Here is a 24881-nt window from a genome sequence, read left to right as displayed (position 1 = left end):
GTTTTTAATAATGGTGAAAAGTAAGGATTTTTTCAAATGTTGTATTTTGTAGGGTGCACAAGTGCAAAATGGGATCTTGGAGGTTTTTTTTTTCCTCTCCTCACTTGACTAAAATCTTACTTATGGTTTCTCAATCAGTGTATGGCATGATTGTTTCCTCTGTTTTGTGGAGAGCTAAATATCCTGGAATTTTCTGTGCTTGCAGCTGAGAGCCTAAAAAATTATAGTGTCCTCTTTTCAAGCTTTTTTTGTCATGTTACATTTTATAAACTGTTTTATAAGAATTGTGTGTTTCCAAGACAACTAAATGTGAGAGTGAGATATACAGCATGGGCTACAGCTTCATTGGGAATATTGGAAAAGTTGATTAAGTACTTTAGAAGTATACAGCGTGAGTTTTAAAAAGTGTGTTGAGTTTGGAAATAGTTTGCTACTCTTTGATCTGTCTGGTACACATATATCACCACTTCTGCATGCCTCCTCAATTTTTAAAGTTAAAAGTTGAGTTTCGAAAAAGATCTTTAAGAAGGAAAATTACACTTACATAGTATAATGTATAGTACATTTAAAACTAAAACCAAGTATCTTGTTTCTAAAGAAGACTCCGTAGGAAATGTTCTATATCTGTTCTATTTTTCAGCTAAGATCCTCCTAAAGCTGCTACAGCCTAAATTACCATTTTGCCTGTCTTATATATTTTTTTTTTTTGCTTTCAAACCAATAACATAAATTTGTATTTTCTTTTCTTAAAATTGCATATTTATTCTGCCTGAATTCAAGTTGCATCATACCGCTGAAATACACTATAATTTCTCTGTAACAAAATGGTTCGCATTCTTAATGAGCTGTTCACTGTGAGCATCTGCTTGAAGATGAAAATAATTGCTTCCAGATGTTCCCATTTCAAGAGGAGACATTTACTTTAAACGGCACTTGCTTTCAAAGCACAAGTTAGGTCCTCTGGATGCAAGAGCAATTGTCAGCTGTTTTAAATCAGTGGAGCTCCATTGAAAACAAACTAGGGGTAGTTAGCTGCTTTGCCTATTCAAAGTCACGAGATTTATGCCAGTTTACTCCAGCTGAGAATCTGATTCCCCAGCTTTGGAGCAAATAGTAAAACTGTGAGCTGATAAAAAGCAAAGCAAACCCAAGCAGCTGCCTTCGTGCTCACTTGGAGCAGGTAGTGCCTCCACGTTCACACAGAACTCCTGAACTTGGTATGAGAGGAGTGAGTGTGGATTGCTCTCCACTGCATAACTGAGGGTAATTTAGGGGTCTGTAGGAAAAATAAGAAGTAATGCCAGATGGTGCACTCAAAGGATAGATCTTTTGTTTAAAATCTCTAGAGGGATGCTGCGGCTCCTTGCCTTATTAAGAAATATTCCTCCCATATCATGGAACACCATGTCAGTGTCCAAAAAAATTCTAAATGTTGTTTTAGCTCAAGAGTGGATAGAGTCTGTCCATGGGGCCAGAGTTGCCTCATTCTGCTCTTCTTTCTGATGTTCAGTGGCTTTATATCATATAGGCGCTCCCATTTTTAACTCTGCCTTAACCTGCAGCAGTCTGCTATCTTAACAGCTGTGCAGAGCCTGCTCCAGTCTGGACTGGGATGTGCCTCTGAAACTCCTGCAAACTCGTGTTTTTCTGGAAGACAGAAAAGGAGGAGTTATTTGTAATTATAATTGTAATTTGTAATCACCTGTGTGGAAATCAGCTCCTCCTGGGATTTCATTAAGTGACTGTCTCAGAGTTTTTCAATTTAAAAAAGTCTGTGCAATATCTTTTCCTGATTAGGGCTTGAGTTATTTCATTTGGAGAAGACAAAAATGAAAAAAAGCCAAAACCATGAGGCTACATTTCTGTTTATTTTCCCAGCCATCCACAAATATCATTGCCAATGTCAGCAGGAATGGGCAGGGCATTGGGAATAGTGGGTGGCTTAGATAATTGGTGTTGCAATACAGATGCAAGTTTAGTACTATTTTTAATTTGTGCAATATTCCCCACCAGACTAAAATAACTTACATGTAGAGCAGATTTTGAAATGAACCTTGACTCTGTAATCTTTGAAATAACCTTTGTGGCTTCTCCAAGCCATGGTCTACAATGTACTGTGCAGTTTGGGGCAGAGGAAGAGATGAGAAAAGGCTGCTGGACGTGGTGATTTCTGATCCCTCAATAACATCAGTACAGATTAACTGTGGCAACTTCAGTTAAATCACTGCCATGTAACTCAAAGCACAGTCTGCTGTGACTCCTCAGTGTGATTCATGTGATCAACACACTAATGGGATTTATGAATTATCATAAAATCTTTTAACCATTTGGAAGCTTACATTCTTTCATTAAAAATCGATTTGGTGCTTGGGAAATGAAGTATGAATTTTTCAATAAAGCTCAAACTCCTGATGGGACTTTTTTATTTTTGAAAACAAAGGTGACAGAGGCATTTGATGTATGTAATATACTCTGTTAAATTTTGGGTGGTTTCTTGCCTTGGCTTTCCTGAGAAATGAAACATTCAGTGAAGGTGTGAATGTTGACCGTTCTCCAAACACACTGATATGACTCCATCCAAAGCATGTGTACTCTGCAATCTGCAAAACAAACTTGGGGCACACAAGCAAAAGCCATGAGCAGTTATTTCTCCTTTACAGTGTTTCTTAGTTTGGACACTGCCTTTTAGACTCCAGCTGGGACATTTCTTTAAAGCACTGCAGTTCCCTCCACACAGGGCAGCCCTCAAAAGCCATCAGGTGCTACACGGTGTGAGTTGCTATTTATTGGTTGTAGAGGTGTTGCTTTCCTCTGCTACTCAATTTGGGTTAAGGTGCTCATTCTGCAGTCCATCCTTTATTGGATAACACGTGACAAGAAGGTCTACAAGGTAATCCTGAAGCATAACTTTGGCTGATGAGTGTTTTAGGAAGACACCAGCTCTTTTGTAATGTGCCATTATGGAGGTTTGGGTTTGTTCATCCTCTGTATTGTTTTTGATCTCATGTCTAGCCCAGGGATTAACTTTGCCACACATTTGCCTGAAATAAGGAGTGGGACACAGTGGTTTGGTGATTAACACAGAACATTTAGATGAAAATAACTGCAGCACTTGAGAAACACACTGAGGTTCAAACTGAGGGTTTAATATGGGCCTGCCAATAAAACACATGGCAGTCTGTCAGTGCTCACATAAATAACTGGGGAAATCTTTCCGCTTTGCTTTCAGGAGCTGCTAAGTCGCACATCACTCGAGACTCAGAAATTAGATCTGATGGCTGAAGTTTCAGACCTGAAGATTAAGCTGGTTGGTATGGAAAAGGAGCAGAGCGAATATGAAGAAAAAAAGAACAAAGCTGAGGTGAGTTTCTTTCATTAGTCATTTGAATTTTTTTCCATGTCTGTGGTGTGTTGTCACACACCTGAGCTTTTGGGCTGAAATCAGCAGGGATTGGTATTTCCCATGCCTGCAGCACAGCCTGTATCACTGACCCTATGAATTCAGGATTATGCATTTTCGGGATGCGGTTTCTTTTCCTCTCTCTCATATTTCAGAGGTTGCTGTTTGGCTTTCATCAAGGCAGAGTCCCTTCCAGAAGCATTTATTGCAGCGGGTGTTCACTTAACCCTTTCCTTTCCCTGGGAGCTGCAATGACATGGCTTTGCCAGGCCTTCCAGAGCTCTTCCATCATTTTTGTGGCAGAAAAGACTGTCAGCTCAGTAGTGCCAGAGGTGCCACAAGCACTGAGATCGGGGGTTTTAATGTATTTGTGGCATTTGGGATGGCATTTGCCTCAAATGTGTCTTTCTCCTTGTGGCTACATAATAAATAGTACAAAAAAATATCATGGGCTGGAGGCAATTTCAGCCCTTACTCCCTTTCAGATGTGGAGAGCTCTGGACATCCGAGGAGCTTTGGGTTTTGCTGTATTGGTTAAGAAAGAGAATATGAAACAGGGAATTCATCTGAGCAACATCCATATCATGGTGGTGAGCAGCAGGTGGGAGCTGGGAAGGAAAGCAATAGTGGAAGAGAGAAATTCATACAAATGTGTTGCTCTACTCAGTGGTCCTGTAAGGGGACCAGCCAGCAGGAGAGGACTGCCTGGAAAGGAAGGATTGCTGAGTCTGACATTTATACATTGCTGACTGGAAAAAAAAAAAAAAAAAAAAAAAAAAAAAAAAAAAAAAAAAAAAAAAAAAAAACCAACAAAAAAAAAACCACCACAAAAAAAGCACCCAAACTTTGTTCCCTATTGACTTAGGAGAATTTGAAATCCAGGCAGCATTAGGGAACTGTTTGCTCTCCAAAACTCTGCTAGTGGAATAGGTGATAACTTGATAACTATGCATCAGTACTTTGCCTGCAGTGACTTAGCTCATTTGGGGTGTGTTTGCTTTCAACTTATTTATTCTCTGAAGTTTTCTTTAGAGATTCAAAGATAACATAGAGAGAGCAATTTCTGGCAGAGCTTGCAAGCCAGAGAGGCACCAGCTGCTGTTTTTACCACCTGTGGCCCTTATGGTGCTCTTTCAGACATAATTGCCAGTGCTTTGTGTACAGAGAGGGCCTGAGCACTCTCAAGCTACCTGAAAATCTGAGCAGGTCTGAGCAGCACCTGATGGCTACAGATGCCAGCCTGCCCCCAGTGCCTCCCATGAATGTAGAATACAGGGCTGAGGATGCCTAAATTATTGCAGGGCCAGCCTGGCTCTTTGAAAGCAGCAAAGATTTTGGGTGCATTTTTATGGACAGGATTTTTGAGTGCCTGGGAGATCTGGTCCTGTGAGCTGTGCAATTCTGCTGCTGCCGCAGGGAGGTGTGTGCCTCCTTGGGTAGGAAAGTTGAGCTTTAGCAGCCTAGATGCCTTGGTGGTGGTGGTGGTGGTGCAAAGTGATAGGACACGTTCCTGCTGAGATGGAAAAAAGGATTCTAATCTGATGGAAAAGTTGAGAATCCTTGTGTTGAGTGTGGGCTGAATTATTTACTACCCCAAAGTGTGATTAGGTTTCTGGCATGTTGAAGGTTGCAACTTAGTGTGTGCAAAGTAAGGAAAGGTGTGGGAAACAAACAGCATTTTTGGTTTGCTTGTTATTTGTGTATTTATTTCAGATTCTCTTGAATTAGCATTAATCCCATTTATCATGAGTTGCTTTCAATCAAATTAGATGCTTAGTTGAATTCTAATGCTTTAACCCTATTTATGCTCCTTTTCCTGTAAGTTATACAAATTTTTCAATGCAAGACACGATTTCAAACATCAGAATGAAATTTATTCATGTCCTTCACATTATTAGATTACAGCTGCTTAAATTTGGTAATATTTTGAGTGTTTTCCTGAACTCTTTGCCTCCACTGCCCAACTACATCTTTCTAATGAAGAAACCACTTTGACAAAAGCAAATAGTCTACCTGTAGTTTGCTCTTGGTTTTGGCATCCAGCATAAACCATTTTAAATAGCTTGTTGAGATACTTCATGGCTGATCCTGCTATTTTTAAATATAATAATGGGGCTTTAAAAGTTTTAAATTAAATGTAGCCTTGCAGGATCATTCAGCTGAACCATGTTTTCTCTCTATTCTAATTTTGTGTCTGCTTATTTCACAGCAGCTGTTTCCAGTCACTTAGAATTTATCTATAGAATTATTTTTCTGGTTGGGCTGGGAGGAAAGAAAGCAAATTAAGACATCCTTCTAAATGTGTGTGAGTTTTAATGTGTAAGATTGGTTTCACTTTATCTTGTGCAGCTGTCATTTATGTTTGGTTTTAGTGAGCAGCAAAGAGTTCATCAAACATCTCTAGCCTCCTCTCACAGGTATTGATTTCACACTGAATGCCACTTGTCTCTGGCCCTTCAAAAGTACATACTAAATATAAAGTGCCATTTATTTATATATATTACAGATGGGCCAGGAGAATAGCTGCTTGTACATGGGCTGTTTCACTCCTGGCCTTGTCACTTTAATTCCTTTTCTGGGGAATAAAGTCCTACTTTAGACTCAGTGCAACCTATGAAGGTTTCTGTACTCTCTCCTGAAGGGGTTGTGTGGCTTTTCTCTTACCTGAGAAGCCTCAGAAATTTTGAAAATGTGTTTTTCTTAATGTAGCAAGGTATGAGGAAGCAGCATTGTCATAAGATTCATGGCTGCCCAGATGTCTGCTCTACCTGAACATGGACAAAAGAGACTTTCTGTCTGTCCTGCTTCTTCCTTTTGTAGCATGGGATAAGTCTGTGGGTTTGGCTGTAAGCTGCTGGCAAGTATTTTGTGGCTCTTGCAGCTTCTGAATTAAATATCTAGTGCAAAGCTACTTGCAATTCCAAAGAAACCTGAGTCAGTGAGGCACTGACTCCCTCTGGGGAGTCTGGTGTGCTGTCTCATCTGAATCAAGGTGTTGTAGTTAGTGTTGAATGTTCATGCTGGGAAAGAACCTCAAAAAGGCCTGTTCTACCTTGAAACTGAAACAATTGTGAAGTCACACCTGCAGTTCCCCTGGGATATGGGTCTCTATTGTAAATTAAAGGCGACTCCGACAAAAGGGAGAGAATGATGAGGAGGACTCTGGATATTAGAAGGTTAATTAATTACTTTATTATACTATTCTATATACATTTTATCTAAACTGAATCTGTTAAGCATTCACTCTGCACACAGCTGCTCACACTGTACTGAATCTTGTGACTCTCAGCTGACACACGCACAGAGTTGGCCCTGAGGAAACAAAACATCTTCATTTTGGATAAACAATCTCTATATTGCATTCTACTTTGGTACAAAATAGGCACAGTGAGTGATAAGAATTGTGTTTTCTTTTTCTCTGAGGTTCAGAGAATGTGAATCTCAGAAATCTTTGGGAAGAATTGTGCCTTGCTTTTCTCTGTGAAGAGAAATGTGGCAACAGGTTTCTGCCATCTCTGTACTGTCAGGTTGGCCCTGTGAGGTCTGTGGACGCTTCCCCTTCCCCTTTTTTAATGCTAAGGCAAAAGAGAGAATTGCAAGGCAGCAGCAGAAGTGTTTCTGGATGCCCCCATGGCACCACAAGCAGAGCATCTGCCAGTTTGTGCTCAGAAATCCATGCATCCTGTTGGAGATGCCCTTCTCCATCCAGAGCCTGGTGTGGGCTGACAGAGCTCTTGGCAAAGAGGAGCACAGACCAAACCTTGGTGCTAAAAGAAAACAAGGGATTTGGATGTGTGTGTCCTGCCAGTCCCCATCCCTAGCTGGTGCTGCTCTGGGAGGTACCTGATTGTGGAGAGGGTGGTAAAAAAAACCCAAACTTAATCCTCATTTGAGGATGAGCATCAGACATTGTGATCCTGATTGAGCATAATATGTATAAAGTAAACTGTATATAATGGCTTTTCTGAATTTCATCTTAAACAGCGAGCTAGGAAATACTCAAACGTGTGGAACTCTTTTGTATTAGTTAGGTGAATCTTTGTGGATGTGTAAAGTCGACTGTTACTGCCCTGTCCTTGCTGTTCCCTAGCTCTAAGACTCCTGATTTTACTGCAGAGTTGAGGTTACAGGAGGACTGTTGGCAATTCTAATGAAGAAAATAATAAAAAAATTATTTGCCACATCATCTGTTGTTCTGTCCAGTGAAATCTTTTTCTCTCCTTTGAAAGATGGATTAAGCTCCTCAAATTTGTTCCATCTGAGAAGATTGAGAAACCACAAAACTTATGTTATTAGTGTCCATGAAAGCTAAGAGAAAGGCACTTCAGACTCGTGATACCTGAAAAAATACTCAGTGCTATTTGCTACAGAGTTGGGGAATTTAGGTGAAATATCATATTGATTTTCATACTTGACTTTGGTTTGCTTTCTAAGCTGGATTTTTGTGTGTGTGTATATCACTGATACACACAAATCCAAGAAGCTGACCAGTAAACTGGTGCACTTCCAAATAATTATATTTTCTTCTGTGTTATTTTCCTGAATTCTCCTGCATCTGTTGCTTAACTCCTCCTCCACCTCAAGATCCTGCCCAGATACAGAGAGAGGTAATGGAGTTATTTCTCTGCCTCATGCTAGACCTGGAAACAGAATTACTTTGCTGGTGAATTCCACGTATAAATTATGAAAGAGCAGGCTACGGCCCCAGCTGAGCACTTTGCAGTTTCTTCCTACTGGATGTTTTGGAAGGGTAAATGAATGCAATCAAGTCCCATTTCAGCAAAAGTGTATCTCTGAGCCAGCATATTATAATATGTTCCAAATGATCCCTCATATGACTTTGAAACTTTCCAAAACAAGTTTCTGATCTTAACTTCAGAGTCAGAATCATGAATTAGTCTGGAACGTAGATTCTGTTCCATGCAAACTGTGGCTTTGTGCAATATTCCAGGTTTATACTCATTTACATCAACTTTATTGGAAAGGAAACACATAATCTGTCTTTTTTTAGTTTGCCTTTGATGTGCTTCACGTAATTCTTTGCTGCAACTGTAGAAACGTATTCTTTGCATCATTTTTTTTTCTCACCTGTATTTTTTTTGTCTTTTTTTTCTCTCTTTCCTCCCGTGTTTTCAGTCAGTAGTGAACCTGATCAGTGACCTACAGGAGCAGATGTGTAGACTGCAGCTGGAAATTAATAGTAGGATCCAAGAAAGAAAGTCTCAAGATAGGAAAGCAGACTTGACCCCTAATGATCCTCAATGTGGTGCAAGATCAGTAGAGCCCCTGGGCCAGAAGAATTGTTCTCGGTGTGAAGTACGAGAAGTTCCCCTTGGCAGAAGCCTCTGTATTGCCTCTTCTCCCTCTTGCAGAAACTAAATTCCACTAACCAGAGCTGCCTTGGGAATGTTTTGGCATTAATCTTTGTGGCTTTCATTAGCAGAGTGAGAGTGCCATAAAAAATGACCAGAAAAAAAAAAATCTCACCCCAGGCTCTCCACCTCAATTACTGGGACAAATTTGGTTACCATTGATGGCTGTCTGCTAAAGCACAGAAATCTGTAAAACCCCTTTCAGAATTTTCACAGTTTCCATTTCACTTGTAAGTCTGCAGTGCTGATGTGGTGTGGAGTTTTTTGGATTTAGGGGTTGAGATTTGTCTGATTTTGTGCAGCATGCTGGCATGGTTTGTAGTTTGCTGCTTTTCCTCATGATGATGCCACCCCAGCTGTGCTTGATGGTGTGGCCTAACCAGTTCTCTGAACACAGATTATTGATTCCTGGATATCTTAAAAGCTTAACACAGGTATCAAATAATCTCAGCTAAGACTCTCTGACATGTACCCTTTCTTTTTCTAATTAAAAGAGCCATAATAAAAATAATCCACTGGTACTTTTAAAATAGCAAATGTATCACAGTTGTGTTTATTCCCTGCCATTAGCAGGTACCAGAATTTACATAACAGATCCTGGTTGTGTTTGATGAAAAATGTCTCACATGGCAAAACAAAAGCTACTTTGCATAAATGGCTTCACATCACTGAAGGTAGAATGATACTAGTATGCCTAGAAAAAACCATTTTAATACTTGATTTCAAATCAGGTTGTTGCCACATATCTTTGGTTAAAATTTGCATGCCCAGAACTCATAAGTAATCTTCTTGTATTGTGAGGGAGTTTTTCAGTAATTTCTCTCATAGGTTTGTATTATAAAAATAACTATTCTGTGTGTTACACATATCTTGAAAATAGTGCTGTTGTTTCTGGGCTTGTTTTTGTGCAGGGCCGCTTAATGGACTATTGGAACTACAGTCTTTAAGTTGGAGAAATAATCTAAGAATCAAATCTAGAAGTCATTCCAAATAAATCTTAATGCAATCCAAGATGTTAGTGTGGTGCTTAATGTATGTACTGCACAGGAGTCCAAAATTGGGTTACTCCTCCAAACTTCCTTTCCTCAGTTCATTTTAAGACATTTTGTCTTGTTAAAGCTCCATCAAGGTTTTAATAATATTGTCCTTTAGTGAGTAAGATACAGTTCTATCAAGGACTGGGAGAAGGGACATTTAAGGGACAACTTCTTGGAGTAGGTCACAGTTTTTAGTGTGGCAGTTCAATGTTGAATACTGTGTGGTTCATGCATGATCTGTAATTCAGGACTGGGAAAAATATCTGCCAGAAAAACCTTGCCTTTAACTTCCTTCTTCCTCTGCAGGGTTTGTTACAAGAACTCAGACACCTCAAAATCAAAGTGGAAGAACTGGAAAACGAAAGAAATCAGTATGAGTGGAAATTGAAAGCAACTAAAGTAAGCACAATCCCTGGCATTTTCTAATGACAGGCGTCTATCAGCTGGGAGGGGATATGCTCCATTTCTCATCAATATTTACTTTTCTGACATTTCCCTTGTGCAAGGTAGCTGTGAAGTCAAGTTTTCTTGAACTTGACTTATCTTTGGAATAAATATCTTGTTTTGAAGGTGGGGTAGCTTTCTTTGTGCCTTTTGCTCCCTCCATGCAGTTTTCAGTCTGGTACTTCTTGCAATTCTTATTTTAGGCAACCACAAAAGGCATTTTGACTTGCAAAGAGCTGCTCAGAGTAAAGGTCTCTTTGAAGGCTTCCTGGCCTTGATTTGTATAATGGTGACAAGCCTCTGTGGGATATACTTTCCTGTAGAGGCATGCAAAGTTTGTTGGGTGTTTGCTTACTACGGAATTTGTTTTCACAGACATTAAGCCCAAAATACACCATTAGATCATCTGCTTTGACTTTGTGTACATCACACTGCACGGCTGCCTTACACTTTTGTTGACCTTAAGCCCTGCATAGCTGTTGGATCATAATCTGGAGAAACTTGACATGTCAAACATTTAATCATTTTCCCCAGCAATTAATTTTTCTAATGGAACAATCTCACTGTTATTTCTAGTTTGAATTTTTAGCCCTTTTCCGCTGGATTAAAAAGCACCATACAATTTTTCCTTCTTGTGCTGTAATCACATCTCCTTTCATTTGTGTAATAACCCCTGTTGATATGAATGGCTGACTCTTGACCTGTGGTTGAATCTTGGAGAAACATTTCAAATTATTAAATTGAATTTTCTATTCAATGCTTGATAGCTTGATCCAGACATGACGAACAGCTATTATTTGTATTAGCATTTCTTTCTTTTGAGAATTCTTGGATGAATAGCAGAATGTTGCTGTCATGTCTTTTTTCTCATTAAGATAATAGTTCTTCAATCCATGAAAATGTTTTCTCTGACGTGGTTGAGATGAACAGCCTTTGGGAAAATATTTTCTCAAGCAGTGTGTGGCCAGCTGCCAAGAAAGAAATTATGGAAAAAGTAGGAGCAGAAGGAAAATAGGAAAAAAGAATCATAAAATCCACTGGGGGAAAGAAGGTGCAGGACTGGAAAGGAAGAGAAGTACAAAGAAAGAGAGAGGAAGCAGAAAAATAATCGGAGATGACAGGAATTAGATAATAAGGGAAAAGAGAGCCTTTGAAAGAGCTCTGAGGTTGAGTAGACCAGGGGAGGCAAAACCAGATGTGGTATTAAGAGGTCTGCAGGCTTTTGTCTTTCTGTTGTTCCAGCTTCTTAGACGAGAGATTGGAATAAATCCATGGCTGGATATAAAACGCATATTAGTCAGTGGGAAGTGTAGGAGCCCTTCAGAGATGCAGCAAGGCAGATTCTTCTATTCCACATGGAATTTTAGACAGAGCAGTGATGTTATCCTGCAATCCAACTGCTTGCTTCCTGGTGAAAATAAGTTGGTGTGTTAATTAATCTGTGTTTCTCCCTGTCCTTTTTCTTTGCTTTTTTCATCCCTTTTTCCCCACCTCCCTTTTTTTTTTTTTTTTAACTTTTGTCCTTCATCTGCAAGGAGGCTTTGTATGCCTTAACAGGGGAAATGTAGAGTGTTGACACACAATTATTTTGAGACCTCTGAAGAAAATCTTATCAAACTGCTGACTTACTAAAATATGCTGCTAGCAGTTTTTCTCATCAATACAAAAACCAAATTAGAATCACAGCATTTCAAACTGAACAATCACAGAATTCTTCTCCCTCTGTCTTGTTGAGCTTTTTCATGTGGGATTTTCCATCCAAATCGGGTGGCAGCCCTAAATGTCCAGTAAATGTAAATGAATATGGGATTCTGTTGCATATGTGTGGTGGTTTTCCATGTCATGCTTTTCTTCAACCCTATTTGCTGTTTTGAGGAAAAACAGTTTTGTTATCTTGCAGAGAAGGCTCTGTATTAATAGATTCTCAGTTGTACTAATAAGTAGTAACTAGGATTAAAAATAAAAATAAATAATAAAATAAATAATAAATAAATAAAATAAAAAGCACCAGCATCTGTTTAAAAATCCTTTGATATCTTTTAGAGGTCTTCATGCAAACTTTGAGTTCCCTATAATAGTCATTATTATGTGACCAACTTTATTGCATTGAAAGCTTTCCAGAGTTTCCTTACCTACATAAATCCTTGGAAATGTTAGTCTGACTTCTCCAAGAGCTAATTGCATGGGGAAAAATGAGCTTCTCTAATAGCAATAGCAGCTATTAGAGATAGCTATATAAATATGTATAGTTGTCCTAGTGTTTGTGAAATATCCTAAGCCGATAACTGACCTCAATCACAGCCTCCCTCAGACATCTCCTCTTTCCTGGGGAGTTATTCTGACTTTGCTGTGCTCTTTTTTAGGCTGAGATAGCCCAGCTCCAGGAGCAGCTGGCTCTCAAAGATGCAGAGATAGAACGCTTGCAAAGTCAGCTCTCCAGGACCTCCTCATACACTGAAGTGGCAGAAAGAGGTAAGAGGAGAGGAAACAAAATTAAAAATTCAGAACCCTACTTTAAGTTTGCTTTGGTAGCAGCTTGGACACTGGATTGCAAAGAGATACAAAGAAATGCAAGAATGGACCTAAAGTTTATTATGGGAGGAAAAGCAATGTCAATTCATTCTGTGCTCTGGTAGAGGAGAGGTCTTTAATGTGTGAAATTCCACTCCAGTCTAGAGGCAGCACAAATTGAAATAAGTATCCTCAAGAGCCTGAAACTTCTTCTGTTGGTGTTTTATGTGTAATTGTAAAGACTCATTGTACATCAGTGGGAATTTAATTTTCAGGTATACCTTGAAAATTTCTTTGAAAAATCTTTACAGTTTCTGGTTTATAAGGGACAAAAAAAGGATGCGGTAGTAGCTAAGCCTAATGTTTCAATGTCCAAACATCCTAAAAGAGTCTTTGCTTCCTTTCTTCATGGCTGTGTCTCATTCAGGCTCCCTGTCCCATGAAAGTTTGCATTTTCAGTGTCCCTGCCAGCCTGGGCTGGTTTAGGGCTCTGTGATATTGCAGGTTTTTGTTTGTCTCTGTTGACACAGGTCAGTGTCAAAAAAACCAGTTTGTTTAGCCTTTGGTCTCAACCAGTGGTGCCACAGCTCTCGGAAATATTCACTCTCTGGGGCTCCTGCCAACTGCTGGGCCAGGAGAATATGGAATTAGGGACCTTTTTCCTCTGCAGCACCAGCACTCAGCCATGCAGGAGTGTTTGTGTGCAGTTTAGCACAGGGCATCAGCTTTGCTGCTCTAACAGCTTCTGTGGGTGTTAACTGAGGCTTCCCAAGACTGCCCTGGCTGGGATGTGAATTCCCATGATCTGTGCTTCCCCCTTCCCAGGGCTCCCCAAGAACCTCCTCTGGTTCATTCCAACAGAGTGACTTAACATGTCCTTGTGGTGATCTCACCCAGCTGCAGAGCTTGTGCATGTAGAGAGCTGCATGTCTAACCAGAAAATTAGTTTGTCTAACAGCAGTGCTTGGTAGAGGAACCCTTCTACTAATAGAAATATGTATTTTCTGCAAGATTCCCAAATAATTTAGGGTATTTCAAAGGAAAGATAGTGGTATGACAGTAAATCTGGAGCTCAGCAGCATTCAGGTTCTAGCAGTGTGGTGAAACTGTCCTTGATTCCAGTGGCAGAAGAATCAAACCCTCTACAAAATCCGTGGGCTATGTTCAAGGAAAGCACTTAGACTGTATTTGAATGGAAACAGTAACAATCCTTCTGAAAACAAACAAACAAAAATTACTGATTGATCAGAATTTTAGGTGCTTTTCTCAAATAAAGTGGAAATGTAGTATGCTAGAATGCATATCCTCATTAAATTGCAGAATTGATCTAATGTGTGCTTTTTCTACATACTTGACTCTCACCACTTCCCATCGTAGAGGAAGTTTATAGGAGAAGGCTAAAAGAAAAACGTAAGCCTTGCAATTCCCTTTTGGCTTTATCTCACTGTTCCTTTCATACCAATGTTAACTCAGATGCCTCCTGCAGCAATAATTCCATGTTTGTTTAGATTTGGCTGTCTAATTGTAACACACACGAGACACTGCTTTCACTGCCTGCAGCAAGCAGACAGCTCCTTTCCCTGCTCAGTGAGATTTCATTGCAGAAATAAAGGTCAGAGGTTCACAAATCAAATTGTTGGACTTCAAAGGGACGTTGTCAAGGTTAACAGAGCCAAAACTTGATAATTGCCCCCTTTTATTTGCACATATGTAAACCCCATTTAATAACAGAAAAGACAGCTTTAATTGAAAGCCTTTCTCTTTGGAGGGGAGGATTTAGGCTTTTTATTTTTTAAATCATTCCATCAATTTTTTTTTAAGTCTGAATAAATGTCCCCATACTTGATGATGTTAATGAATACAGTAAGTAAAATTTGCTGTAGTGTGCTTAAACCTACCTTGACACCAGTCCTTTTTGAAGTCTAACATTTATAAAGAGAAATTAGTAGGACTGTGATTTTTTTTAAAAGTCTCCCACTTGCTTGCCCACTGCCTGCTGGCTTTAGTTTTTGATTTGGCTGTGCCTGTGCATGTCCTGTGTCTCTTCTTTGAGAAAACACCCGTGAGGTTCACATACATGTTTTAAACTTAATCATTGCAAGGTGTGCACTTTCCAGAATCCCTGCAATAAAAACTAATTACAGCTTTTTCAAATAGTTTAGCTATGACATTGTGTGTTCAACCTTCATTTGTAAAACCTTTTTTCACAGATGCTCTTTGGCAATGTTGATTTTCTTTCCCCTCTCTCCCTTCCTGCCTGCTGCCATATCTGTTTTCATGGTTTTTTGGGAACAGTTGTGTCTGGTGTAATGTCAAAGCATGAATAGCTGGAGGCAGGAGTTACAACACAGAAACTATCTCAGGTTCTGTCTCCATTACACTTGGTTTACTATGGAAGGTTTGCTGGGACTATTGTGTAGAGAAAAATGAGAGACTTGGTTCAGCAAAGTTAGGATGTGATTAACAACCTCATCAGTTTCAGAGAGGGTGTTTTAATTGACTTGATTTTAACATTACTGGATAGCCTCTATCACTAAATCGTGTGTGAGGAAATTCTCCATTAGCTCGTGGCGTAGATTTAAACCAAGTTGCCACACTGAAACATTTAAGTAAATAACATTTTACAGAATTTCCTTCTATCAAATCAGTTTTTTGTTATTTTTCATTCCCAAGTTCGTGGATGTACTTTAGCTACTTCTCAGATGGAATATATTTTCAATTCTATTTTAAATTATTTCCTTAAGTATATAACAGCAAACATACTCTCATCTTTTTTGCAAAATGAGCTTCTGTGTTTCTTTTCTTTTCCATTGCTTGACTTACATAGTTAAAAATAGTGTTATGTAGTCTTTTGTAAGCAAAACCAGGATGTTTGTGTTGTGCAATACTTTTTATAGTTCAGCTTCTGAAAAAGTCTACACTAAATGTAGTTTAGTGGTACACTGGCCACGCCACTGGCATGGTTTTGGTTATTAGTAAGAACATAGGGAAAGTATCACAAAACATCTCTTTACAGTAAACAGAACAAGTCTTATTTCTCTTACAATGTTTTAAAACATTTTCAGACCAAGAAGTTCAGAGGTTGAAGATAGGAATGGAGACATTACTGGCTGCAAATGAAGAAAAGGTGAGAAAATAATCCTTGTTCTATGTGTTAAGAATTAAATTATAGTTTTGAATCTCTGAAATGTTCCAAATAACACATTTTCTGTAAGGACTAAATGAGAAAGGGGATTAATTCTTCAGGAGACTGTCATTTTTGTGGTAACAAATCAAGCCATGGGATTGTTCTGGATGGTGGCACACCCATATATGATCACATAGACAATAATATGCATCCCTAAAAAGTTCCTTTAGCAAGTAGAGAATCCAGACAGGAAATATTAATTCTGGAGAACATTAATGTGGCTCATAACATTTATTTCTCAAAAAAAAGCTGTAATGTCAAACTCCTCTGGTTTCCTTATAACTATAATTTCACACTGTCCAGCAAATATTGTGCAAAGGCAAATAACATTCCTTACAAGGCATGCAAAGGACTGAGCCTGTTTTCACTAAAATCACAGAGATGTAGTACAGTGTTTCTGCAGTTAAAAATGAAGGATTTAAAATGTAATTTAATTTACTTCATGTTTTCCACAGGACCGTCGGATAGAGGAGCTGACACTACTGCTAAGCCAGTACAGGAGGGTCAAGGACATCATGATTGCAGCTCATGGTAAAATGGCTTGGGAATAATGTCCTGCTTTTATTTTTAGTTTATGTGGTGTTTCCTGCGACCATTATGACCTGTGACCACCAGCCATGTTTCTCAGCATAAAATGATTGTAGAGAGGGAGAACTCATTTCCCTTCCACTGAGGAAAACCCTGACAGCTGACAGGACAAGTTTTGTTTGGAAAGAAAAACTGAAAACCCACATTACTTTGCTGCACACAGTTCTGTGTATTTAACTTCAAAATCTGAGGGGGTAAAAAAAAATCTGTGTCCCATTTCTCCTATACAGTGTAGGAAGTGGGGTGGGTTTTAGGACAATCTCCTTTTAAGTTGCCACCATAATTTTCAGCATTGAATTGAATCTGGGATACTGTACACCATCACATTAACAAGCAATAACAATATTTTTAGGCATGGCAGAATGGAAACTTGTGTTTAACACACAAAAATATGGAATGAGAGTGAACGTATTTAACACACAAAATAGAGAATGAGAGTAAATCTCTCTCTGGACGTTCATTAAGTAAATAAATAAAAAAAAGCAAGGAGCAAGCCATGATGCTCTGGATTGGTGAGCTGATACTGCAGAGAGCAAACTTTACCTGTTTCTCTCCCTTTCTACTCTCCAATGCTTTCAGGCTCTCCTGCCTCTAGTGGCAATGAAGAGGAAGTTGAGGCAACTTTAAGGAAGTGGAATCTTCTGAATAACTCTCATGGGGAATTACTGAAAACAGAGGTACAGATGTTCTACAAGCAGGTTCTGCTGCACAGATGATTTTTTTGCTGTTGGTTTCTCTGTACTAATGTGGGTGAGGGTTCAGCCCTGGCAGAATTTTTGTTTTTATTGGTATGGGCACAGTAGATTCAGCAGAAGACACCAGAGCTACAGGATTGAAACTCTTGTATCTTCCCCAGCCCCCTGCAGGAGAATTGTCACCAGCTGTGCTTCCTCCAGTTCCACACAAAGCCATGGAAATCAGGCAAGACCTTTGTTTCTCCTGTGGTGCTAAATTGTATTATTTAGACTGTTTAACTGTTGGCATCTTCTCTTGACTGTTCTTGGCTTTGCTGCAGTTTGGAGCACTTCTGAAAGCTGTGTTTGTCGTGGAGGTTGGCAATGCTTGGATGTTTAAGGTTTAAATTATAGGAATAATTCAGCATTTTAATATATCATATATTATATATTTATATTTTTTTACAGAATTAATATATTAATATTATAAATATACAATATATATGAAAATATATACTATATATTCTATTATGTTATATTGTTATATATTTGTGTTTATATTTATTTATATAAAATATATTTATATATTTATGTCTATATAAATATATAAAAATATTATATATATCAATTTATTTCTATTTAAAGTGGAAGCAGTCCAGTAGCTTCAAGCAATTTAACCTCTCAGCAGGAAGAATCTCTGGAATTCACAAATAGGTAAGAATAAGTAACTTTCATCAAAATGTGAAACAATTTCCCTTTCTAAAATCCCTAAAGGTTGCACATTGCTCACAGAGAGTTATTGCTGTGCTTGTTCAGAGTTTCTAAAATCATCTAGAGGAACAAGGCTACAGCTGCCCACTGGGCCTGGCTTCCTTTCACTGCTGCTCAGAGGATGCCTTGTTGCTCTTTCTGCCTTCATCTATTGCTGTTCTCAATGCCATGATTTTCAGACTAAAAGCACAATAAAATAAACAAATATCTTAATTCTGAGTTATGTTTCATGCAGACATTATGCGACTTATGCAGCTGTTGTGCATGAGACGCTGGTTATATGCAAACAAACCATGTTGTATTGACTGCTGCTTCTTTGCCTGTGCCTTTTTTAAGGGTTCCACAGAAAAAAAAGTCCAGTAGTTTAGAAGACTTGCAGAGTGAATCTTTGGAAAAGGTTGGTTTATTTGTAATCACAGCTTCTGGTGTTTAATGTCACAACTAAAAGACAAAGATCAAGTATAAACATTATTTTTGTTATGCATACAGTAACTTTAACCACCACTAACTCTGTATGTGGAGAAAGAGCCCTAAAACAGCTCAGGTTCTTTTCCCCCCCATTTCTGAGCTGGTTGACACACCCATGTGGACACACCTTCAAATTCAGTTTTTGCCCTGAGAGAAAAATATTTAAGTGAAATACAAGAAATAATGAGGAGACATTTTGTTAAACTGCAGTATTATTTTGTTTATAGGTTTTTTTAAAATATATTTTACTTCCATATCACCAAAAATATTAAGGCAGCTAATTCTGAAAGTAGCTAAATGTTGGGACTGGGGATTTCCACATAGGATTCCTTTTTGGGTGTGTGCATGTAGCAGTGTTTTCCCTGAGCTTTCTGACACAAAAGGCATTCCTGAAGTTGGCGGTGATGCTGCCTTAGTTAAAGCAGCAGGAGCACCTCAAGGGCTTTAATTCCACTCCAGAATAAATATTCCCAGTTTGCAAAGTCTTGTTACATTGTGGTCCACAGTCTTGTTTTGTCATTATGTACACTGACATTTTTCTACATTTTTGTAATTCTGCTTTGTGAGACTGTTGGTTTTTTCTGTACCCAAATTAGGCTTAATACCAGGTGACCTAAACCCAGTAATGCCATTGAAACCAGTAATGCCATTGATACCACTCATATGATTGCTCCAGTTCTTAAATTTTAAAAAAATTTTCTTAAATACTTTCAGATATTTCTTGAATTTCTGGAGATGGTAGTGACCAAGTAGAATGAATTTTGTGAAATTTGTGCTGCATTTGTCTGATTGTAGCCCCACATGTGACAAATCAGAACTCACATTTCATTCCATGGAGAACTGATAAAGGTTTTCTTGTCATAATTTTAGTTATTTTTTTGTCTTAAACCAAAAATCTGAATTTGTCTCTGTGATGTGCTGTGATAAGGCTGGACCTACACATTTGTTCTGGAGTTATTCTGCCTTGCTCAAAGCTAAAAGTCCCCCTGCTTCCAGTAATAATAACAATAAAATAATAAACTACATCAGTGTCCCTGACCTAACTGTGGTGGAATTTTCATCGCTTGGTTTCTGTCAGAGCTCCTTATGGTTTCAGCTGGATCCATACAGGACTGTGTGTATTATTTTATGTCAGTTGTTTTCATATTGGTCTGTTAAACAGCTGTTGTGTTCCCAGCTCAAAGCAATTCTAAAGGGACCACCCAGAAACCTGAAAATAGCAAAATTCCTCTGATCACAGCAGAACTTAAACAGGAATTTTGTAGAGTGGGGAATGAACAAACACAATTAGTATTAAATATTGGATTGAGATGAAATTAAGAGGTCCTTGTAATATATTGTCCATACATTAAGCACCATCTCTATAGCAATAAGTCTACATTTGATGTTCCATGTATGTATGTTAATACTAACATTTGTCTGTTGCTTTTTTCCGCAAAACTTTGACATTGCCCTCCCTGAAACTCCATAGTATGTAGATGGAAAACCAGCACAGCCTGTTGTAGAACAAGAGGTATATTAATTGCAACCTTCCCTAACAATTCTCTGGTGTGGTGTGATGTGCTGTGATGGTATGGCTAGTTTGCATTTTATATTCCTTTTCTCTTCAAAATGTTTGCATAGTTCCAGTGCTGACAAACAACACAGGGGGTAAAGATTTGAGAGGGAAATGTTTTGGTTTTTTTACTTTTTATCTAGAAGCTTGTTACATGAAGCTGAGGTCAGTCAGTCTCAGAATACACACTGCTGATGTAAGACGCAATTTCTCTACTCTTTTTGTTACGAGTCAGGATGTACTCCTGCAGTTGCCAAAAAGGAGCAGGAGTTGAGGACCTGAGCAATCTGGCCTGCATTTGTAGTATCCAAAGAATCCTCTAGGCCTTGGAATAAGAACAGATAAAGCAGTGGTTATCTCACAGAATTTTAAATCTATCATCCTGTCACAGACAATGCTTTGAAAACATTTTGTTGAGTGGGGTTACTGAATAGGAGCACACTGTTACTGAATAGGAGCACACTGTACTTTCCTGTGTCTAAATATGGTTTGCCTATCTCCAGTGCAAAGTTTTCCTGTGAAACCTCCATTCTGATACTGAAACATTTCCCAGTGGGAGTTTATTCCAAAACACATATTGGATGTACACCACTCCCCCTAATAATGGCAGCTGGAGCTGCAGGTTCACTGATGTCTCAAAAGAGCATCCCTGTCCTGCAGCTTTCACCCACAGTGTTGGCTTGTCCATCTTTTTCTCTGGATTCAGTGTTGAAGAAATCCCAACAGGCCATTTCCAAAACTGTAGGCAAAAGTACATCTGTGAAACATGTGCTTTGCCTGGAAAATTAACTTATTAGGCTCAAAACTATCAGATTTATGGGAATGTTTCATCTACCCTTGTAAAAGAAGCAAGGTGCCCAAGTAGATACCACTTGAATGCAAGGAAAATTAGGTTCTGTGATAGAACTGGCATTTATATTTAGCTGTAATTCTTTAAAAATGAAAACAAAGAACCCAGAAAAACAAAACAACAACAACAACAAAAAAAAATTCACATTTACAATTTTGTCTATGCAAAGAGATTTTTGTCCTTACAAAAGTTAAATTTCTGTACCCTAACTTTGGCTTTGATTCTTTTACTGTTATTAACAGTGGTAGGAAATACATTTGTGGAAATTTGAGGTGTACAAATACTTCTGGGTTGAATTCCAGTGAGATACAATTGTGAGGCAGAAACAGAGAAAGTCTGGTGGAAAATAGGGGAGAAAAAATGATCTGAGAAATAACTAAACACATTTTTGGTGCTATCAAAGTTGACCTTGGAAAGATCGAACAATTAAATAGTGACCGGGTCCTGGAGGAAAGGGAGACAGCTAGGAAAATTCTTACAGCAAAACCAGGTAATATTTAACATATATTTTGAAGAAATGCAGAGTGGATGAAGTGGGAGGAGCAGATGAGGGAAGGCAGGGCTGTGTCTTAGCTAGGAAACTGTCAGCTGATGGATGGGTTTAAATTGAGTTGTCTGTAAGCAGGGAGTGGAGTTATTTTGTACCATACTTTTTTCTCAGCTTTAAGTACATTGTGTAGCAGATTGCAGATGCTGTGAGCAATTTGAATTTTGTATTTATTTTATCTTTCCCTCTTTTAAAAACAATAGAGTATGCCAGTGGGGAAAGGCAGCAAGTACCAGACGCTGCCAGGAAAGCTGCCCCGAGCCCTGCAGAACGGAGAGCAGGGAATGTACAGCTCCCCAGAGGGATGTGGCACCAGTGATAACGATGACAACGGCATCCCTGGCCTGAGTATGTACCTGTGCCTCCCCCAGAGGGAAAATCCAAACTGTTTGAGGGGCTGGGATAGCGTGGGATGGAATCTGCTGTGCAAACAATGCACTGTGATACCAGAAATAGTCCCATAGCTCATGGCAGAATGAGGGGTGAGTTTAATTTTGAGGGTTTTTTTTTTTTTTTTTTTTGTTGCACATGACAATACCGCTTGAAACTTCATTGTAAAACCATCAAAACCATGAAAATTCTGGGTAAAAATCCCTCTATCAGCACTGTTGGTTGCTTAGCTGTGGGGGACCCACTAGGGAAAATTTAATTTACTACGGGCAGAAAAACTTCCGTGGATTTTGGAACTACAAATATATTTCCATTCCACAGCCACAGTCCTGTGGAATCCTGAATTAATTTCTTTTCAGTGGCACCTTAAGCACAAATTTGTTGACAGAAAGGTGTTAAGAGTGAGGCACAGGACCAGGTATTTTTAGGACTGAAGGGCTTGGGAGCTCGGGCACAAGAGCAACCCTTGTGATTCTGAAGTCTTCCTGCACTTCAAAAGTTACAGTGGGATTTTTTTGTTTGGCTGTAGTGTTTTTTTCCTTTGGTGGGGTTTGTTAATTTTAAGGTCTTGTGGTCCCTAAAGCTGCTAGCACACTGCAGTTTCAAGGTTGCAATGGGTTGTGGTTATTTATGGGTTTTGAAAGAGCTTTTCTGTGATGGCAACTTTGCAGGCAATGCATGAGCCATGCTGATGTGTCTTTAACTGCAGGATTATCCAAGGGTGGGTGAGCTTGAAAAGGAAAATGTTCTTTTTCTAGAAACAAGCAATGGCTTCTTAAATACACCAAGTTAAGAGAATTTTTTCCTGCGGGTTGGTTTGTTTCTTGCACGTGTAGTGAATTCATTCCACCTCCAATTCAGTATTTCAGAGCAATTTTTTGATGCAATCTTAGCCACTGCTTCATTTCAGATACTGTGAAGCTTTGTAGAGCTCTGTAAACTTTCCTTAAAGAGCTGAAACTTTCCAAGAATAGTTAGGAAAGCCCAAACAGATCCATTTCCATCCCTACCTGTTTCAGATGATCTGTACAGAGTTTCTGGGGCTTGTGCACACCAATGCATATTCACTTCCATATATAACTGCTTCTTTTGTGTTTTGTTTCTGCTCTAAATGCTTAGCTTAACTACTTTGCCCTCCTGTAACTTTATTTTGCTGGTGTTTTATATCTTCTTTGCTTCTCCATCTGGCTTTCTGCTTCTTGGGATGACTGAAGATCGCGGCAGGAGTGTCAGTGCACCTGTGCTAGGTACTGTATCCAAACAAGATGCAACTTTAACACTCAGTTTGCTGCTTGCTTTGTTTTTTTCCTTTCCCTCTCCCTCTCCCTATGAAATACTAATCCCAGCTGGGCCCTCTAGACTGGACTCCTTATGTGCAGTACTGAAATGAAGTAATAGCTCCTGCTGTGTGGCATTCACATGGGGTTTCTTTTTATGGCACTTATTCCTGGTTTCATTCTGTTTTTCCTGAATTTAGAAAAATTCCCACTGATTTTGATGGAGGAGCTGAGGTATTAAGAGCAGGCAGGAAGACCTTCAATTAATTTAAATAATGTAGTTAAATAGAAAAGACTGAAATAACATAATTATTTTACCCAATGTTTTGGGTTTTTTTTTTTAATTTTAATCAAATGTCCAGATGTTTTTTCACCTTCTGAGCATGTTTGGCTTTTTAAAAAAAAAGAATGATTTTATAGGTATCTCTACTTTCGTGTCATGTCCTGCGTTTAAACATCAGCCTCCCAGACAACAACTTTGTCAATAATGAGTATAAAATGTGACTATAATACTGTTCTTAACCCAGGAGAAACAGAGAACATGGATGGTACAGTGGTCTCGGATGACCTCTCACCTCTCTCTTCGGGAACGGATTCAGGTCCACAATCTCCATGGGCTCCAGAAAACAGAAAGAGTCCAAAAGGGATCAAGAAAATCTGGGGAAAGTAAGGTCTTTTTTTTTTTATTGTTATTCACTGTCAAAGCATTTCAGCTGAAAATGAATTCCAGCAAAATCTACAATTATCTATAGCAAGAATAAACTAAAATTTGGGGAGCAAAAGCAGCTCTGGGATTGCCACAGGTGTGTCCTTTTGCACACAAGAGGGTGGAAAAATGTTGGGAGTGTTCACAGCATCATGCTGGTGAAAGAAATAAGGCACTGCTGTCATCTTAATGCTATTCATTTAGCATGCCAGCAGTTTTATTAGCCATGAAAAATTAAGTTGTAGTAATTTGCTCGTTATGAAAGACACCAGGTTAAAAAAAAAAGGGGAAAACAGAATGAACAGAAAGCAGGGCACAGTTGCACTGTGTCCACTTGATCTGCTTCAACAACAGCAGCCATTTCCAAGTCTGCATTATTAATTGGATCAAAGTGTTACAGCTGCTCTGTGGAGCTCCTTTCTTTTCCTCCAGAGCTAGGTCCAGACTGAATTTCCTAGAACTCCTTCAGCTGCCTCTGGAATTTAGCAATTGCGGTTTCCAGGGAGATCCACCGAGCTGTTAATTGTCACTGTAGTTTCCATGCAGAACAAACAAATCCTCTGTCAGCAGCTAACAGTCCTGTCGTGGCACTCTTGTCTTGCAAGAATTCGAAGAACTCAGTCAGGTAACTTCCCTGCAGACGACCTGGGGCTGGCAGAGTTCCGGAGGGGAGGTCTGCGGGCAACAGCTGGACCTCGCTTATCCCGATCCAAGGACACCAAAGGCCCGAAGAGGTAACAGCTCCTCCTCCTCCTACTGCCCCGGCACAGCCTGCTGCTGTTAAATGTGTCCAAGAGCCAATCCCTCCTCTTGGGGACTTCGCCCAAGCATTTCGGCCCACGTGGAATTCCACAACAGACGGAGAGAATTTCCCTGGTAGCAAAAATCATCCCCTGCCTGCGCTCCTCCAGCTGCAAGTTGCAGCTGCTTGGTGGAGTGTCAGAAATTTCACCTTGTTAAAGAACAAGGATAATAATTACTTCCTCATCTGCATAACGATGAGGATTCAGCAATTCTCTTTTCCCTCTTTCAAACAGAAGATGGGAAGTTCTTATCTGCCCTGCAGCTGTTCACAGGTGGTGGCTGGGCTGCCAAGTTCCCAGG

General features: G+C 39.2%; 1 protein-coding gene across 16 annotated transcripts in view; it reads left to right on the top strand.

The window, feature by feature from the left end:
- PPFIBP2 (PPFIA binding protein 2) overlaps window positions 1–24881 on the top strand; it is a 95334-nt gene that overhangs the window by 62455 nt on the left and 7998 nt on the right. For 7 of the 16 annotated variants that reach the window (XM_071455308.1, XM_071455307.1, XM_071455312.1 and 4 more), the window contains 15 exons: window positions 3230–3361; window positions 10116–10208; window positions 12617–12725; window positions 14142–14174; window positions 15830–15891; window positions 16407–16482; window positions 17119–17216; window positions 17396–17460; window positions 17859–17927; window positions 18321–18381; window positions 19924–19965; window positions 21608–21752; window positions 23009–23041; window positions 23599–23737; window positions 24418–24856. In XM_071455308.1, the coding sequence (XP_071311409.1) occupies window positions 3230–3361; window positions 10116–10208; window positions 12617–12725; window positions 14142–14174; window positions 15830–15891; window positions 16407–16482; window positions 17119–17216; window positions 17396–17460; window positions 17859–17927; window positions 18321–18381; window positions 19924–19965; window positions 21608–21752; window positions 23009–23041; window positions 23599–23737; window positions 24418–24856 (1596 nt within the window). Of the gene's footprint in view, window positions 1–3229; window positions 3362–10115; window positions 10209–12616; window positions 12726–14141; window positions 14175–15829; window positions 15892–16406; window positions 16483–17118; window positions 17217–17395; window positions 17461–17858; window positions 17928–18320; window positions 18382–19923; window positions 19966–21607; window positions 21753–23008; window positions 23042–23598; window positions 23738–24382; window positions 24857–24881 lie in introns of all 16 variants that reach the window. The other 9 variants (XM_071455309.1, XM_071455316.1, XM_071455322.1 and 6 more) reach the window with 7 other exon arrangements.

Source organism: Agelaius tricolor, unplaced genomic scaffold, assembly GCF_023055355.1.
Source record: "Agelaius tricolor isolate 1412-34295 unplaced genomic scaffold, bAgeTri1.0.p SCAF_46, whole genome shotgun sequence".
Lineage (NCBI taxonomy): Eukaryota > Metazoa > Chordata > Aves > Passeriformes > Icteridae > Agelaius > Agelaius tricolor.
The sequence above is the reverse complement of the archived record's forward strand: the minus strand, read 5'-3'. Positions and strand labels throughout refer to the sequence as shown.